General features: G+C 57.1%; 3 protein-coding genes across 6 annotated transcripts in view; 2 read left to right on the forward strand and 1 right to left on the reverse strand.

Annotated features, from left to right (window-relative positions):
- The window catches only part of CEP19 (centrosomal protein 19), a 28,961-nt gene that overhangs the window by 6,692 nt on the left and 4,645 nt on the right, over positions 1 to 17,624 (reverse strand). Inside the window, exon 4 of one of the 2 annotated variants that reach the window (XR_009819565.1) lies at positions 15,763 to 16,824. The exons of the other annotated variant lie outside the window; for it this stretch is intronic. The gene's annotated coding sequence lies outside the window, so the exon portion shown is untranslated. Of the gene's footprint in view, positions 1 to 15,762; positions 16,825 to 17,624 lie in introns of those variants that run through there. 2 annotated transcript variants of the gene reach the window in all.
- On the forward strand, positions 95 to 5,916 carry FBXO45 (F-box protein 45). Its single transcript, XM_062005972.1, has 3 exons — positions 95 to 364; positions 561 to 917; positions 3,572 to 5,916. The coding sequence occupies exons 1-3, from the start codon at positions 110 to 112 to the stop codon at positions 3,755 to 3,757; spliced, it is 798 nt and encodes a 265-aa protein (XP_061861956.1). The 5' UTR covers positions 95 to 109; the 3' UTR covers positions 3,758 to 5,916.
- On the forward strand, positions 9,155 to 16,884 carry NRROS (negative regulator of reactive oxygen species). Of its 3 annotated transcripts, none has more exons than XM_062006237.1 (3): positions 9,155 to 9,818; positions 13,845 to 13,968; positions 14,213 to 16,884. In XM_062006237.1, exons 2-3 carry the CDS (start codon positions 13,861 to 13,863, stop codon positions 16,178 to 16,180), a joined length of 2,076 nt encoding a protein of 691 aa, XP_061862221.1. In that variant the 5' UTR covers positions 9,155 to 9,818; positions 13,845 to 13,860; the 3' UTR covers positions 16,181 to 16,884. The 3 variants fall into 3 exon arrangements, with proteins under 3 accessions (XP_061862221.1, XP_061862220.1, XP_010206297.2); XM_062006236.1 differs by lacking the exon at positions 9,155 to 9,818 and adding an exon at positions 12,338 to 12,533; XM_010207995.2 differs by lacking the exon at positions 9,155 to 9,818 and having other exon boundaries at positions 12,533 to 13,968.

Consider the following 17,624-nt stretch of genomic DNA (forward strand, 5'->3'; position numbering starts at 1 on the left):
GCGGCAGGGCGGGGAGCGCGCGGCCCGGGGCCCGCCGCCACCGCTGTCGCCGGGCGGGGGACGGGGAGCGCGGCCCGGCCCGCCGGCAGCTCGGGCGGCGAGGGAGGCGATGGCGGCGGGCCCCGGCGGCGGGGGGGCGGCGGGAGGGCCGGGCTGGCGGCTGCCGGGGCGGGTGCTGGAGCTGGTCTTCTCGTACCTGGAGCTGCGGGAGCTGAGGAGCTGCGCGCTCGTCTGTAAGCTGTGGCACCGCGTCCTGCACGGCGACGAGAACAGCGAGGTGTGGCGCAGCTTGGCGGCCCGCTGCCTGGCCGAGGAGGCCCTGCGCACCGACATCCTCTGCAACGTGCCCACCTACAAGGGCAAGGTGAGCCCGGGACCCCCCGGCCCCTCGGGGACCAGCCCCCGGCCCCTCAGCAGCCCGCGGGCGCTCGGGGACACCCCCACGAGCCGCTGGGCCCACCCGCCGTCGGAAACCGAGCGCGGGCGGGGGGTGGGGTGGTGGTGAGAAGCGTGACAGGGTTTTATCCTCCCCTCCCGCTCCCTCTGCTCCTCTGCCCTAGGTCCGTGCCTTCCACCACGCCTTCAGCACCAACGACTGCTCGCGGAATGTCTACATCAAGAAGAACGGCTTCACGCTGCACCGCAACCCCATTGCCCAGAGCACGGACGGGGCACGGACCAAGATCGGCTTCAGCGAGGGCCGGCACGCCTGGGAGGTGTGGTGGGAAGGCCCGCTGGGCACCGTGGCCGTCATCGGCATCGCCACCAAGCGCGCGGCCATGCAGTGCCAGGGCTACGTGGCCCTGCTGGGGAGCGACGACCAGAGCTGGGGCTGGAACCTGGTGGACAATAACTTGCTGCATAACGGAGAGGTCAACGGCAGTTTCCCCCAGTGCAATAACGCGCCCAAATACCAGGTGAGCGGGGCTTGGGGCAGGCTGGGAGCTCCCACCGTGCCTGAGGCAGGTGGCCATCAAGAATCTTCTCCCTCACGAGGTTTGGCTGCCTGCTGAATTGGCCCTAAATGCACACTTCAGGGTCTCTGGGCCTTCCCTGCAGGAGGCAGATGATTCCAACACGTGAGGCTCTTCCCCCTTCCTTACTGGCTTCCCCGGCTACCCCCATGCACCTGACCCCTAGTTGTTTCTGCCCTTTGAAATACTGAGTGCAGGGCATGTAGGGTGGGTGTCTGCTCAGGCACCACGTTGCCTGGTAAAATAAAAGCTGACCAGGTAGTTGCTGGAGCACTGACTCTCCCCACAGCGAGAGGGATGGATGTCTGTGGTGTTTCACCCCTTTGTTGCATGGCGGTGTGTTGTGCTGAGGTTAGTGCTTAGGCAAGAGTCTTCCTGCAAAGACCTGCAGCAGAGCTGAGTGCTGCTCGTTGGCTTGCTGGCAGTGTTCCCGTCGGTAACATCCCTTGGCTGGGATGCTGGGATGTGATGTTCAGGTCATTTCGGGTTATGAAAGGCAGGTGCCATTCCAGCTTTTCATCCCTGTAGAAGCGTTGAACTTTGTTCTCATGGCTGCTCACACAGGTGTGTTGTGCCTGCTGGATTTCCTTGTGTTGCAGCTTGGGCTGTGTGCATTATAGTTTCCATCTCTCCGTGCCGTGGCTTTGTTCAAGTGTTGGCTCCCGTTGCAGCTGAAGATCTGTGCGGTAGCTTGCACCTGATGGAAGCTCACTGCCACCTAATTCTGTCTGAAGATTACACCTGCTGTTTTGGGGAGTAACACCTAAAATCAGTGTAATTAAAGAGACTCAGACCTCTTCCCGTTGGCGTGTTCCCTGGCACGCAAACTGGGCCGGCAGTTTCCAGCCTTGGCCTGTTGTGGTCGCTTCCTGCTGTCCTTGCCCAGGCCTTTCTGCAGCAGCAGGGCGAGGAGAGCTGTTGAAGCTGAGACACCCTGCTCGTATGGGTGCTCTGGGGTGAACACTGTCCTTGTTGCTCCCTCAAAACTGGCAAGAGCTGGGACTGGTGATCCTCAGCAGTATTTTGTGGTTGTTAAGACAGGTACAGCGATCTGCTCCTGGAAACCACGCTTGTGTGGTGGTGATGGTTAGAAGCAAAATGTGTTGGGTGGAAGAAATCCCCAGTACTGGGGCTGGCTGCTGAGGAATCAGCAGCTCGTGCAGTATCCTGCTGTGCTTACTGCTGCCTGGGACTTCTGGTTTTGTCTGAAGAAACGTGTACTAGATAAATGCAGGGCACTGTGTGTGTCTAGATCCCAGTCTCGTGCTGTGTTCAGTGTTGGTTTCACCCGCTTGTATGTGGGAAAGAGGCTGGAAGGAGCTTGGGACAGAGTGGCTGGAAAGTGACCTGGAGGAAGGGGACCTGGGGGTATTGGTCTACAGGAGCCTCGGTGTGAAGCAGCAGCATGCCCACGTGGCCAAGGAAGATGATAGATCCAGGCTTGTAACAGCAGTGGGGTGGCAGCAGGACCAGGGCAGGGATTGTCCCCTGTGCTGGGCCCTGGGGAAGCTGCAGCTCTAAGGCTGTGCTCAGTGCTGGGCCCCTCACTCACTGCCACAGGGACACTGAGGGGCTGCAGCGTGGCCAGAGCCAGGCACAGAGCTGGGGAAGGGGCTGGAGCACAAGGGGGCTGGGGAGGGGCTGAGGGAATGGGGGTGTTGAGCCTGGAGAAGAGGAGGCTGAGGGGAGACAGGAGCCCTCTCTGACACTCCCTGACAGGGGGCTGTGGCCAGGAGCAGCTGGGGATCAGTCTCTGCTCTCAAGTGATGGGACAAGAGGAAACAGCCTCAAATTTCCCCAGGGAAGGTTTAGATTGGAGATGTGGAACCATTTCCTCCCCAAAGGGCTGTCCCAGGCTGCCCAGGGCCATGGTGGGGTCCCCATCCCTGGAGGGATCCCAGGGCCCTGTGGCTGTGGGACATGAGTCATCGGTGGCAGTGCTGGGGAACAGTTGGACTTGTTGGCTTAAAGGGCTTTTCCAACCTCAACAGTTCTGTGATTCTACATCTCTGTGTGTGTGTGTGTGTGTGTATTTGTTTGTTTATATGTTTTTCATGCTTACTTTGCCTAAGCTTTGTGTGGGGATTTCCCTGTGCCCCGGGGAGGGAATGGAATGCTTCTCTCAGCAACAGCACGAACCCCGTAGCGTGTCTTCGTGTATTTTCTATGTGGCACTTAGCTTTCTAAAACAAGTGAATTGCCTTTGAGATTGCTCTGTGTACTGCTCAGTGACAGCAACAGCCAAATACAGAGCTCAGGTAACTTGGAGCCCTTAGAGAGTTTCCAAACCCTGGAGCACGTGGCGTGTCACACGCTCGCTCTCGCCGCTGCTGCAGGGCTCATGTGGCAAGGGCCCGGCTCGGTGTGGTGTCGGTGGATGGGTGCAGGCTGCCCCGGGGCAGAGGGCAGCAGAGGCTCTCAGCATCCCAGCATGCTTGGGTGACACTGAGAACCCCCTGTCACAGAAGTGAGGGCAGCAGGAGGCACGGCAATGCCTCGCTCTGACATTCATCCCCGCTGCGTCACACAGGGGTCGTGCTTTGTTCTGGGGACTCCGTTTGAACGTGCTGACTTACTGTGTGTGTGTCTGTTTCCAGATAGGCGAAAGGATTCGAGTTATCCTGGACATGGAAGACAAAACGTTAGCCTTTGAGAGGGGCTACGAGTTCTTGGGAGTTGCCTTCAGAGGACTGCCGAAAGTTTGCCTGTATCCAGCGGTGTCTGCTGTGTATGGTAACACGGAAGTGACTTTGGTCTACCTGGGGAAGCCTCTGGATGGATGATGACGCGGATCGCTTCCCTGGCACATCGAGCTGTGGATGATTGGGAGGACAGATCTGCATGTTGGTTAGAGGGAAACGCGTATTAGAGGGGGAAAACCAAACAAAGACCGAGTGGGGGTGTGTCTGAGAACCATCGAGGGAACCGCACAGAGTTCTGAAACAGAGCCATACTTCAGGAGCTGGGTTACACTTCCTCTTTCTACCGGGCCAGAACAATCCTCAGGGTTGCAGTTGGAGCAGTGGGAAGCTGACACGTGCTTGTTGCATCAGATTTCCTTGTGAAGGCCGGCGTTTCAGAACCCCTCTGACACCGAACTGCCGGAGAGAGTTCACTGGGGATGTGTAGGTAGCGTGTTTTGTGAGAGACTCCTGTTTCCAAACTGCTTGTTCCTTCCCTGCCCTCCCCGGGGCCGGCGTGAGCACCGCTGCAGGGCTGCTCTGGCTGGGTTTTCCTTACCGTTTTTACCACACCGAGAAGCATGGTGTGCCTGGGCTGCCCTTCTCTCCCTGGGCGACACAAAACGCGTGCAGCTATTTTTAAGTGTATTTTAAAGCTTGTGTATATATCTAGAACAGGTTGAAAAGAGCAGTTCAAAGAAAGGGTTTGCTTTATTCTAACTGGGACATGGTTTCCTGAAGGAAAGAGACCCCCCCAACTACGGAGGCATGAGAAGATACACCTCGGCCAGGTAGATGCCATTGATGTAAGTGTACTTCTGCTGTTGTATTGTCAAGCATTTTGGGATGCTCTTGTGGAGTATGGTGCTGCTTTGGGTCAGTTCCTGTGAAAGTTTCCATAGTTGTAGCCACAGTTTTGTTCTCTGTAGGAAAGGCAAAAGGCTTTCCCTGTGCCTTCCCTTGGGCCAGGATCTGCGGTCCCTTTGGGAAGGGCCGCTGCCACACAGCGTGGGGCTGTCTTCCTTTCCACCTCACAAAACATGACTTTTACAGGCATTCTTAACACTTTATGATCACTGATGGCAGAATGTTTCAAAGTGATGAGAAGAGAGCGTTCAGTTTCTGAGTCCAGACCCGGGTGTTCACCTGTTTGCTTTCAGTCAGGACGAGTGAAACTCTCCCCAGCCCTCTGTTGGGGATTCTAGATTGGGTTCAACGTTTGGGCTTTTCACTTGCACCCTCTGAAAGTCAAGTGGGAGCCCCATGGTGCGCTGGTGTGTGCTCCTAGGAAGCTGTGGGGAAAGGAGGGACTTTCTGGGGAAACTAGGCAAGTTAAAGGCCATCTGTAAGCCCTGTGATTGGCTCTTGGCTCTTGTTTCTTGTTGGTCAGTGTTGCCCAGAGCTATCTGAACCATTTCACAGCTGGGCATGCTTTTTCAGAGGAGGAGAGGGAAACATTTATAGCACCTCTTTTTGCTTGACTTGTGTGAGAGAATGTGAATTGCTCAATATGGGACACTGGCTGTTCTCTGAGCACGGAGGAGAGAGGAATCCCCCTTAGGGCAGTGAGTGAGGCTCCTTTGCTACTGCTGAGCCATCCCAGGAGTGCTTTTCACCTAGCAGGTGCCCCAGTTATGCACTGGAGCAGTGTGTAGGTCATTACCGTTTAAAAGGGGTTTATAGTATTTATTTGCTTATTGCTTCAAGGCAAACATCGAGGTCTGTTGCTCTTGGCTGTGATAAAGGAAGGAAATACACGGTGGGAAATGAAGATGTTTTAAGTGGTGCTGAGAAGTACCAGGGAAATCACATGGGTCAGGCACACGAGGACCTTCTGGAGAAACCTGTTACAAGCAGTGGCTGTACTAGATCATGGGGTGTGTGTGTATCTGTGCAGCAGAGCCATAGGGGAAAAAAGCTCTCAGCCCCCTGTGCCGTGTCAGAAAATCCATCTGTCCCTGAGCCGAGTGTGTTCTCAGCACTGTCCTGAGACAAGGCTTCTGCTTGTCCCTGAACCCAGTTAGATGTGAGGAAACCCTGAGAGCTCCTGAGGAGTCTTGTTCACAAATTGAGACTGATTTCCGTTCTTCAGCCCGCGTCTTACCCTATAAATAATATCCCTCTGGATTAGAAATGCTGGAAGTTGAACATTCCTGAAGGGTGGGTTTGGGGGGAACTCACTTGTGTAAGACTATAACTTATTCCTGGAGACCAATGCTGGCTGTACAAAGTATTAAAATAAACTCTGCTGTAATTGAGAAGGAGACACTGGTGTGGATTGTTGTGGTGGCACCCCTGCTGTCAGGAGCAGCACGGGGACGGACCCACTGGGACTCTGCGCTTGCTGCGTGCCTGCTTACAAAGAGAGGACGGGACAAGTGGTGAAGGAGGGAGGGCTTGAGAAGGCAGGGGGGTAACAGCTACACTCGGGAAATGGCATCCTCTGGAACGGGGCTGCTGGTGCTCTGGGGACAGGAGAGGCCTCTGGGCTGGACCTGAGGCGGTGAGCTCAGGGCTGCCCTGCTGTGCCCAGGGGCCTTCTGCCACTCAGCCCCGTGGCTTCTCGCTCGCTCTTTACCTCTGCCAGTGGAAGCTCAGTGTTTCGTGGTGCTTTTAGGGAGGAGGAAGTGACTTTGGGAAGACACAGGGGACTGTGGTGTGGCTGAGCTCCGAAGCTCTGCATCCAGGCTCTGCTGTGAAGCGGTGAACTTTGGGCTGTGGGAACGAAGGAGTTTGCTGCTAGCTCGCCAAAAATGTCACTTTTTCTAGCTGGAGGTGCTTCAGAATCACCTAAATAGCTGTTTGAAGTATTTTCCCGGCTGCAAGCTAGTGATTTCAGCACATTGGTCTGGAGGGACATCAACTGTTGGCAGCTGCTGTGACAGAAATCGATCAGATCCACGGGTGTTGGCTTCAGAACCCTGCAGGGTATCAGAATCTGATCACTGGGCACTTTGTCATTTGAATGAAACTCAGACTTCCTCGCGATTTAGGTGTGCTGGGAAGTCTGTGGTCATGTGATCTGGTCCTGTCTCAGTGTCTGGGGAAGGGAAGAGCCTGACATGGACATGTGTGTTGTCCTTGGCTTTAGTGGTGGCTTGCGTTGGCCTGAGGTTGGCTGTGTGACTTTTCCTGCCAGAGGACAGAGGCGTCGCTGCAAGGAGCTGATAAGGTGGCGTGGGAGACTCACTCTGGCAAGGACCTTGTCTTGAACATGGCTTCTTTCCCCACTCAGTCTGTGTTTGAGCCCCGTGTGAGCCTTTGACTGGCAAATGCCGCTTGGTTTAGTCTCAGGTGCCAGCAGTAGCCAGGAGCAGATGGCCGTGGTGCCGTGGGCTGCAGCCTTGGCAGCGCTTGTGTTCGCCCCTGCCGCCCTCCCAATCCTCTGGAACGTTTCAGCTCTTCTCCCCACTCACCCACGAGCTTCATTTTTAACTTTCCTTAAGGCACGGGCTGTGCTTTTCCAGATGGCTGCCTCTAGTCCTTTTTCCCCCTTCCATTCTCACTGGGGTGATGACAGCAGCGATGAATTAAAGTAACGCTGAGCCTGATCATAAGAGCCTTACCTTCCCTGACCTCTGAGAGGTGAGCAGCCCTTGGTGGCTCCGGAATCAGTGCATTTCCATGCTGATATTCCAGCTGTAGCCAGATCTTTTGGCGTTATAAATAGCTGTGGATGGACGCTGGGGGGAGCACGGCCGCTCTCCGCAGGGAGCACTGTCGGCTCTTGCACAATACGCATCATTTAGACCTCAGGCAGCTTTCCTCGTAGCCGTGTGACTTGGAAGGAGTTCTCACAGCTCCCCACAAGAGGGCAAAGGCCAGCACTGTGGGAGCCCGGGCCTGGGATTTCCCAGGTGGTGTGAGACATAAACGCTTCGTGTGGAACCTTCCCGTGGCAATGATAAAGAGCTGGACAAACCTGCCCACAGGGAACAGATGCTGGCCAAAATGCCTTCTGTACAGTACTCCAAAGAGTGCAAGTGGCTGAAGCTTTTCAGCCTCTGCCTGCCTCTTCCAAATCACCTTCTGGGGGTTTCTGTAGGCTTTGTTTTGGTGCTCAGGTGGCAGAGAATGCTTTTCTCCAGCCAGATCCCAACTGACGTTGGGCACCTGTGTCCTTACCACAAAGTCTTGTGTGAGAGCAGAGCTCAAGGGGTAGGACCTTGTGCTTTGTAAATGGCCAAGAGAGTTTATCTCAGCTCTCACATGTGGGTTTTTGTCTTATTCCTGGAATAATAACTGATGCAAGCAGAACTGGAGCAGAGCTGGCAAACGTTAGTGAGACCCAGGAGAGTGTGCAGTATGGCAGCATGTTGGGTTTATGTGCTGTGCATCTCTGGGACGTGCCTTGTCTCTCCTGGCAGACCCTCAGCACTCTCCTTGGAAGAAGAATGGAGTATGGGAGGGGAAGATCTGCTTTATTGCTGCATCTGTTGGAACTTCCCCCCCGTGCCCCCTTGTGTCAGTTCAGGTCTCAGGTTGAAAGGGGAAAGCCTGCTCTCTCCCAGGTGCAGCTGCAGGGACAAGGTTTCAGATACAACAATGACACCACCTTCACACTAGTTTGTTTTTCCAGAGCTTACATCCTGGCAAGTTTTTTCTTATACAAGACCAAGGAAAATGCCCTGAGTGCAGGAGGGTGCTCTAGTCCCCAAACCCTGTGCACTGGCTTGTCTTTGTCACACGTCCCCAGGTATCGCACTGGAAGGGAGGGAAGTGGAGCCCCACAGCTGAAGGCCTGGGGAAAGGAAGACTTTGGTGCATGGAAGCTTGGGCTGGCTTCCAGCCCTGACGGCCCCTCACCTCGAGAGGAGCAGTGTGGCAGGGCTGTTGGTCCCCTGGCCAGAGAGGCATGCTGGGTGGGATACACTTGGCTCTGAGAGGGGCTGAGAGTTTCACTTCCCTTGGCATTAATGACAGAATTACTCACTTCTCTTCAGCAGAAGGGCAGCAGGAAGGGAGTACGTGTGACTACAGATGGGAGTAGCTTTTCTTGCCATGATTTGCATTGCTGAGTGATGTCATGGCAGGGAATTGTCCAAACCTTCTCCTTCTGGTGACTTAGAGCTTCCAGTCCTGACAGTTCTATGCTGAAAATGGTGGTGGATAGTAGGTAGGTCGGATAGTAGGTAGGTCGGGGGGTTTATTGCTTTTTAAAGGTTTGTACAGTACAAAAATAAGGGCAAATTCATCCCCATCTGGCAACCCCGTGGGAAAAACTGGGGCAACACTTTCAGGTCTCGGCACAACCAAAGACCAAACTGTAGAAGTAAGCAGCCCGGTCCTGGGGCTTTCCAGCCCCTGAGGACATCTAGGAGGAAAGATCAGTTGTCTTCTCTGTCTTCAGCCACTGGCTCCTCCTGCAGCTGCACTGCAGGCAGTCCTCTGGAGCAGCTGGACTCGCAGGGGAGTGCGTGCACTTGGCTTCCAGTCGCTACGGAAGCACAAGGCTCCGCTGCTTCAGCCTCTGCTGCGCCCCGCTGCGTGCTCTGCTCTGAAGGCCTTGTGATGTGGATTCTCTGCCGCTCTTGAGGAGGTTTGCGTTGATGTGGTAGTGGATCCTGGTGTAGACCTCAAAGCCCCGGCCTGGGAGAGGCTGGGCGAGGCGGCAGGAGCTCGGCCGCGCGTGCGGCGGGCGTGGGGGAAATGAGATCACTTCTGCGGCTCCCCCTCCCCGCGCCGCTTCCTCCTCACTTACAGCTCCCTCGCTGTCAGAAGGAAGAGGGTGACCGCAGGGATGGGGCTGCCTGTGCCGGACCCCCAGCAGGGGAACCGGGGCACAGCCTGGGCCCGGCACGGGGCTGGCGGGCGGCTGTGGCAGAGCCGCTGCCCAGCTCCTCCTGCTCTGACACGTGGAGTTGCTTTCTACCAACACCCACCTCAGCCTTTCTTCTGAGCCCCACAGAGGATACTGCACCTTTTAGACACTAAAGGATCAAAGGGGGAGATTCTTTCTGAAAACCGTGGGGCTCCTGGTTGGTGTCCAGATCCTTGGTCAAAGGTCCTCCAAGCCCAAAGGTTCCATTTTCCCAGCTGTCCCTATTGGAAGCTCACCTGGGTCCCTGCGAGCTCATCACAGTTGGTCAGCATGGTGGGGTTATTTCCTTCTCCCTCCTCCCTGATGTCTGCAGGTGTCGGCAACCAGCGTGTCGCTGCAAAGGTGAGCGAGCGGCCCCGAGCTCTGCTCAGAACAACCCAAAGTTCATTCTGAAGACTTCTTTGAACCTCCTCTTTCCATCAGAACACCTGGTAAGAACTAGGAGACTCCTGATGGCAAAAAGGAGGGAGCAAAGGTGAGCTTGGCTGTGGATAAGTGGGTAGTCACAGAGCAAGAGCCCACCAGGAGCATAGTGACTAGTGTCAGTGCCAGCACATGCGTTGCCTTGGCAGAAGGCCGAGTGTGGCTAGGTAAACAAGCAGGCAGGTTGTTTGGCTTCAGCTGGGGGGGTGGAAAAAGAGCAGATTTTGAAGCTGATTATAAATTGCTGATTTTTGACTCTTGGTTTCCTCTGAAGAAACGCCCTGGAGGGAAGCTGTGCTGCCTGCAGAGCTGCAGGTCAGCTGCAGGGGCTGCAGAGGTGCCTGTGCACTGTACATCCCTGTGTTGGCTCCATCTGGCATGAGACACGTCCTTCACTATTCCCTGGGGATAAGCTGAGTGGGTTCCTGTCCAGAACTTCAGCTAGGCACACTTCCAGAGCTGTAGTTTCAAGTTCAGCCATCCAGCTGGCCATTTTAGCTTTTCCCTTTTGGCCATGCAGTGAATGATCTTTGTTTATGTCCATAGGTAGGTTCGGGGGGACCAGGAGGCTGCCCTTCCCTTGCAGCTTCGTGGCAATTTGAGGGTGGTTAAGGAAAACGAGATGGTTTGGAGGGAAGAAGAGGTGGGAGGAATGGAGGAAGCTCCCTGGGAATAAAACCACAGCAGAGTTCCTGCAGGAATTGCAGCTGCGTGTGTGGACATGGCTCCAATCTCCTTCTGTTTGTTCCACCTGTGCCCTTGAGCTGGAGCTCTGTGAAGAGCTGGTCAGAGCAGCAGCTTGATCCTTCACTGTGCTGATACTAAAAATGAAATAAAAGCCCCTGAAGGTACACAGCCAGCTCTCACTGGGAGGGCTCGGTGAGGGCATGATGCTGGTTGAGAGGAAGAGGAGGGGAGCAAGCAGCAGCTTCGGGATGTTTTCAAAACCATGGGGCTGCAGGATGTGGGGAAAGTGTGAAAGGCAGAGCTGCTGCAGCCACCCAGCACGGGGCCAGCAGCCATTCACGGGAGCAGCCCTGGGGAGCACGGGGTGGCTGAGGCATGGTGCTCTCCCATCCCTCCCTCGCTGCTGGGGAAAGGGCTGCCTTGGCTCTTGCCAGCCAAAGCGATGGGCTGGCGATGAAGCACGTTGTCTTCTTTGCCGGGCTCCAGGGAGGAAGCCGGTTTGACCCTTAGGGACATCCCTTTGTTTGATGGCACCACATGAAGAAGTCTCATCAGAAGGTCTCCCAGGAGCCTGCAGACCACCCGAGAGTGGAGCACTGCCAGAGGTGAGGAGGCTGGAGCTTTATGGCTTCAGGACTTCCCATCCCTGGTGTGAAGCTGCGGGCTCCTGCGTGTCCCAGCACCAGCTGAGCAGGTTTGGTGCGGGTTGGGCTGGTGGCAGGGCTGGGGGGTGAGGAGTGGGCTCGTCATTGTCAGCTGGTCTCAGCCCTTCATCTGACCTCGAGCGATGCCATGGGAATTTTGCTCCTCTGTGGAGCTCCTGCCACCTGCCCTGGCTCACTGGGATGAAGGGTGCTTCTCTCTTTTCCTTCTTTTTTTTTATACTTCAAACTTCCTTGAAAATGGAGGAAATGAAACTAGAGGGCTTTTTGTTGAGTGACATGGGAGACAGCTCAATCTCCTTACAGAGAAGAAATGAAATTTAGGGGGAAGGCAGAAGAAAATATCTCTGCAGTCATTTGTGCTGGCTACAGGAGTTTGGGGGCCACTTGCTCTGCACTGGGTGGCACAGCCTCTCCGTGGGTGCTTGGCCTGCCACAGCAGCAGGGCTATCCCCAACAGCTGGCAGCAGTGCCTGGGCTGTGGAGCGTGGGCTGTGCCTGCCCATCCCACTGGATGGGGTTCTGTCGCAGGGCTGAGTCCTCTCTCTGCAGCTTTGAACCTTTCCCCAGCTTGGTAAATCCAGGCAAACCATTTTGTGGGGACTCAGAATCTGGGGGCAGGTTCAGCCTGGGCTTGGGATGCAATGGGAAACAACACCTCGTTTTCCTCTCCGTGGGAAGCACATTCCTCATCTCCTGTTGAAGCCCCTGTGCTGGAGCCAGCAGGGGAACCAGGGGGACGCAGTGGGAAGAGGTGCAGTGCAGCGCAGTGCTGCCCAGCAGCAGGGTCAGTGACAGAGCTCTGCAGCCTCCTGGCTGACCCGCTCTGCTGCCTGAAACCCTCGCAGGGGGTTTGCTGCCAGAGCTGTGCAGAGGAGCCACAGTGCCAGGACTGTCCCCAGTGCTGGCTTGTCCCCGGGAGCAGGGGGAGAGCCAGGAGCTCTCTGGCCCTTGGCAGAGGCCAGTTCCCCTCGGCATACCCCTCCCTGCCTGCCCGGCCCCCGCGGTTCCTCCTTGCTGGGGAGCTGCTTGCGAGTGCATGAACCCGGGTTGTAAGTGCTGAGATCAGTAAGCGAAGTGCCTGGCCGCGCTCTCTGCCTCCATGTGACTGCAGTTTCCGTTAGCTCCTTCCGCAAAGGCTATATTAGTGCTAAGTGAGAACGCGGGTGGGACCGAAGCACAGCGGGTCGCACCTAGCCCTGGCCCCGCGAGCCCCCCGAGCGCAGCTGGAGGGGCCGCTGGCTGCAGGATGAGTGGCTGCAAGCCCCGCGCACTGCCTCACGCGGTGAGTAACTGCCCCCCGATACTTTTGCCGGGGGAAAGCCCCACTGAGGGTTTCTGGGGAGCCCCTCTTGCCAGCCTGGAGCTCTGCGGTGGCCGTGGGCAGGCGGGGAGCACCCTGGCGCTGCCAGGCCTCCCGTGTGTGGGCAGCTCGCTGGGGCTGCGGGCAGGGCTTTCCTCCAGCACTGCTGCCCGCAAGAATGGCCGGGCAGGTGCCGGCCCTGCAGCCCCAGGAGGCAGTGTGGGTGGATGGAGGCACTTGTGATGTCAGGGGAGTCCAATGCAAAGAAAGGGTGAGCAGGATGAAGGAATGTGTGAGCTTCTGCAGAGGGGTTGGGGGCTGAAGGTGAGACGGAGCCAAAGCCTCTTTTGTTTGGGTGCAGCAAGGGCAGAGTGGGGTCCCTCTCCTGCCACCCTGCCTGGGTGCAAAGCGCTGCTGGAGACCCAGGGATTGGGAGGGCACAAGCTGCTGTGCACCAGCTCCAGCCTGGAGAAGGGGGGCTTCCTCTCCATCTCCACCAGATTAAGACATGCCACTTTGATAAGACACCAGCTGAACGGTTTTGGCCATCCCAGGGAAGGAGACAACCCAGAACGTGTCCCCTGTTCCCTCTGTGCTGTGAGGGTCCAGCTACCTGCGCTGCCAAAATTAACCCCCAGTTTCTTCTTCAAGCACTGGCAGTTCTGAAAGTGCCTCTTGTCGAGCCCCCGCCGAGACCTCGCTGCTCATTTGCCTGAGGTTCAGCTTTTCCCCAGATGCAAATGCTGTCAGCTCTGGTTCCACCAAGTTAGTAACCAAGCGAGGGGCACATCGTGCTGCAGAGCCCCTGCGTCCCCGGGGGAGCGTTTGGTGTGGGAGAAGGGGGCTGCAAACCCTGGCCCGGGGAGCCTCTGCTCCAGGGCTGCAGTTCTGTGGTGTTTGCCAGCAGCTGTGTAGCCACGATGGTGTCTTTCCCGCGTGCGCTGCCCAGCGTGGGGACCAGCCGCCGCATCCCCGACCCTTTTCCTCCTGCCCCCCGGGCTCTCCTCGGTTGACCCCCACAAGGGCTCCTCCTGAGGTGCGTGGGCTCTGTGCTGGGGCTCCTCACCATTTCTCATGGGCAGCTAGAGGTGGCTCAGGTCCTGCGGGGCAAGGTGGCCACCACTGTGGCATGTTGGGAGCGCTTGACCTGTGTCTGCTTCTGGGGGCAACTGTAAGAGGCCAGCTGGGCACAAGGATCACCGCTGCCATGATGAGCTCCCTGGAAAAACCTGGGCCTTTTGAGATGAGCAGTCTGCAGCTTTTGAGCTCCTCAGCTCATCTCCATCTCTGCAGGAGTGCCGCCGCTGAGATGGAGGCCCCGCTCCCTGGACTCTCCCTGCTTCTGGTCCTCCTGGCACTGGGATGGGGAAGTGGGGCAGTCACAGCCCGGGCAACATCTCCTGGTGGCTGCAAGATCGTAAGTCCTCTCTCGAAATCCCACATCCTTCTGAGTCCTGGTCCTGCCCTGCAAAGCCCAGGTGTCTCAGCATCTCCAGACCTTCCACCTCTCAGCTACTGCCTTAGCTTAAGGGGTGGACTGGGTGCCGAGGCTCTAGCCACAGAGCCACCTCATCCATCTTCACTCTGCTCCCTGAACTTCTCCCTCCTCATCTCCCATCTCCTGCCTCTCAGGGCAGTGTTACATGCTCTTCTTGCTTTAGGTGCAGAGCACCGCAGACTGCACTAGGAGATGGCTGAGGTCTGCCCCAGGAAATCTTCGAGGTGATACTGAGGAGCTGTTGCTCGATGACAACACTATCCAGGTTCTGGGCAACACCTCCCTCCTCTTGTACCACCGGCTGCGGCAGCTCAGCTTGACCAAGAATCAGCTGGAGCTCATCGAGCCCGGTGCTTTCCTCAGCAGCCAAGGCCTCCACGTGCTCTCCTTGGCTGACAACCTCCTCTTCACCAACTACTCTCTGACAGCAGCTGCTCTTTCTTCTCTGCCAGCCTTGAGGATGCTGGATCTAGCCGGAAACAGCCTCACTGAGGACATGGTATCAGTTTTGGTATGGAACTTGTCTTCCTTGGAGTCCTTGTCTGTGGCCAGAAACGTCATCATGAGGCTGGACTCCTCTGTCTTCACAAACCTGACACAGCTGTTGGAGCTGAACCTGGAGAAGAACTACATCTTTGAGATTGACCAAGCTTTCGAAGGGCTGCAGAGGCTGCAGAGGCTGAATGTAGCTTACAACTACCTCCCGTGTGTAGTGGAGTTCGGACTGACGCAGCTCAGGGTGCTCAATGTCAGCAACAACGTCATCGAGTGGTTCCTTGCCCTGGAAAGCGATGACCTCTTTGAGCTGGAGGTGCTGGACCTGTCCCACAACCGCCTCCTCTTCTTCCCGGTGTTGCCCCGGCAGAGCAAGCTGCACTCCTTGCTGCTCAAGGACAACGAGATGAGCTTCTACCAGCGCCTGCCCAACGGCACGTCCTTGGCGCACGTCAAGGTGCAGTTCCTGCTCATCGATGGCAACTCCACCACTGTCACGACGGTCAGCCTCTGGGATGAGATCTGCCACAGCAACCTCTCCTCCCTGCGCCTCCTGGACATGAGCCAGAACCAGGTCTGGTACCTGCCTGAGGGTTTTCTGGCCCAGATGCCCTCCCTGACCCACCTGAAGCTCAACCAGAACTGCCTGGAGACCTTTCAGCTCTCGGCTGGGGACCCCTTAGCCACGCTGACGGAGCTGGACCTCAGCCAGAACCGGCTGACGGAGCTGGGGGCAGAGGTGGGGGCCAGGGACATCCTGTCCAACCTGCAGCTCTTCAACCTCAGCACCAACAGGCTGCGGGCACTTCCTCCTGGGGTTTTTACCTACACCAGGAAGATCACTACAGTGGACCTCAGTCACAACCGGGTTGACCTCTGTCCCCAGCCAGCTGTTGCAGCTGAGGAGGAGAGGCCTCCCTGTGTGGATGTCAGGGGTGTTGAGACCTTGACTCATCTCTCCTTGGCTGGCTGTGGTCTGCAGGGACTGGGCGGCCACCCCTTCCAGGGGACGTCACTGATGCATTTGGACCTCTCTGACAACCGTCGGGCACTGTCCGGGGACCTGGCGTGGCTGCAGGACGTCGCTCTGACGCTGCAGGTGTTGTCTCTGAGGAACACCAACCTCTCCTCCGCCGCAGTGGACTTCTCTGCCTTTAACAGCCTCATCCGCTTGGACCTTTCGGGGAACTCCTTGAGTGCGTTCCCCAGCTCGCTGAGCGGCCTGAGGCTGCGCAGCCTGGACCTGCGGGACAACTGCTTGCAGGCCCTGCCGCCCGGCGTGGCGCACACGCTGCTGGGCAGGAGCCTGCGGGAGCTCTACCTCGCCCGAAACCCCTACAACTGCTGCACGCTGGGCTGGTGGGACTCGCTGCAGCGGGTGCCAGGGCTGCACGTGGCCGACGGGCGGGACGTGACCTGCAGCTACGCCTCCCGCACGCTGAGCCCCGCGGCGCTGCCCGAGCCCGTCCTGAGCAGCTGCCGCTGGCAGACAGCCGACCTGGCACTCCTCTACCTGGTGCTGGCTCTGCCCACCTGCCTCACACTCCTGGTGGCCTTCGCCGTCGTCTTCCTCACCTTCAAGCAAAAGCTGCTGAAAATGGTGAAAAGCCGGTGTGGGGTGTCCAGCCCTTACTGACGCTGAGGAGGAGGAAGGGCTCAGGAGCAGTGAATACGAGCGGGTTGTCAGGATTACAGGGGATAATCTCCCTGAGGTGTGTGAGATGGAGACTTGATGGCTGCGGGACCAGAGGGTTCTGGGAGAGCTGTTGTTCCTGCTACAAATGCCCTAAGGGTGCTGAAGGGTGTGGGGCTGTGTCTGGTGACGGAACCTGGGGCTGTGTCTGGTGATGGAACCCAGGGCCATGTCTGGTGACAGAGCCTGGGGCTGTGCTGGGCATCCTCAAGGACCAGTAGAAACCTTCAGCCGATGTCGGCAAGAGCCAAGGGACACAACATCAAACGCTTCTTGGCCAAAGGGACACAGACAGTTTCTCCAGAATTGTCTTTCTCCTCCTTCAGGCAGCTCCTTTTATTTATTCACCCCTGTAGCCAACTCTCCACTGCAGCCAACATCCACAACCTGCCCTGGGCTGGAGCATCATGCAGGTTCTGCAGAGAAGGGTATCTGTGGCCACAGCTTCCCACACTGCTCTTGCCAGGCCCAGCAAACTCACAGGCAGCCCTGGGCACATGCCCGTGTCCTTGTGCTGATAAGGCAGCTGTTATCAGCAGAGCTAAAAGATGCCTTTTGGGGTGGTGTTGCTTGGTGAAGTCACAATCCTGGGTAGAAAAACCCATTAAAATTATCCCAAGGTGCAGCCAAGTAAAATACTGATTGAAATACAGGAGAGTAAATTACATCACTGGTAATATTTTATCGTCAATGCAAAGCAGATGAAGAGGAGAAAGCCTTCCTCCACGTGTGCCAGCCCCACTCCAGCAGGCCGTGGGCTCCAGAGGTGTGGGGGTGCCTCCCCCAGCTCTACTGCAACACGTCCTGGCTCTCCCCTCCCAGCAGCACATGCCCTGTGGCAGTGCCACCTTGTTCCTCAGAGGGTTCCTCTGGGTAGAAAACACAACTGGTGGTGATTTGTGCTAATTCAGAAGCCCCGCTGTGACCCCAGCAGCTTTATTCCTGTGCCACCACTGGGATTCTTCCAGTTGTGTCTGAGTGTGGTAGGAACTCAGGGTGTGGGGAAGCGAGCAGCAGGGCTGGTGTGGGCATGCCGGATGCCTGGCCTTGGCCTTGTCTGGGCTCAGATGCAGGGAGTGCTGGGGGCTCCAGCCCCAGGGGCACTCTGCCTGAGGCTGGTGTGGAGCTTGGGGGCAGCAGGAGGCAAGGCTGGCAGCAGGGCCACATCGTCCCTGGCACAGGTTATTGGTGAGCGGTGCATGGCCAAGGGCTGGGTGTAGGTGGGACCGTGCCAGATCAGGCGGCAGCACCGCTGGGGCTGAGCACTGGCAAGGCTCTGGAAACCCAGCTGCCAAATCCGTCTCAGAAAACGGCTGCTTTCTGGCTCAATTTTAGACCAAAATAGCCAAAACCAAATTGGGCCCCGGAGGGAGAGTCCCTCAACCTC

The sequence above is a fragment of the Colius striatus genome, chromosome 12 (genome assembly GCF_028858725.1).
Source record: "Colius striatus isolate bColStr4 chromosome 12, bColStr4.1.hap1, whole genome shotgun sequence".
Lineage (NCBI taxonomy): Eukaryota > Metazoa > Chordata > Aves > Coliiformes > Coliidae > Colius > Colius striatus.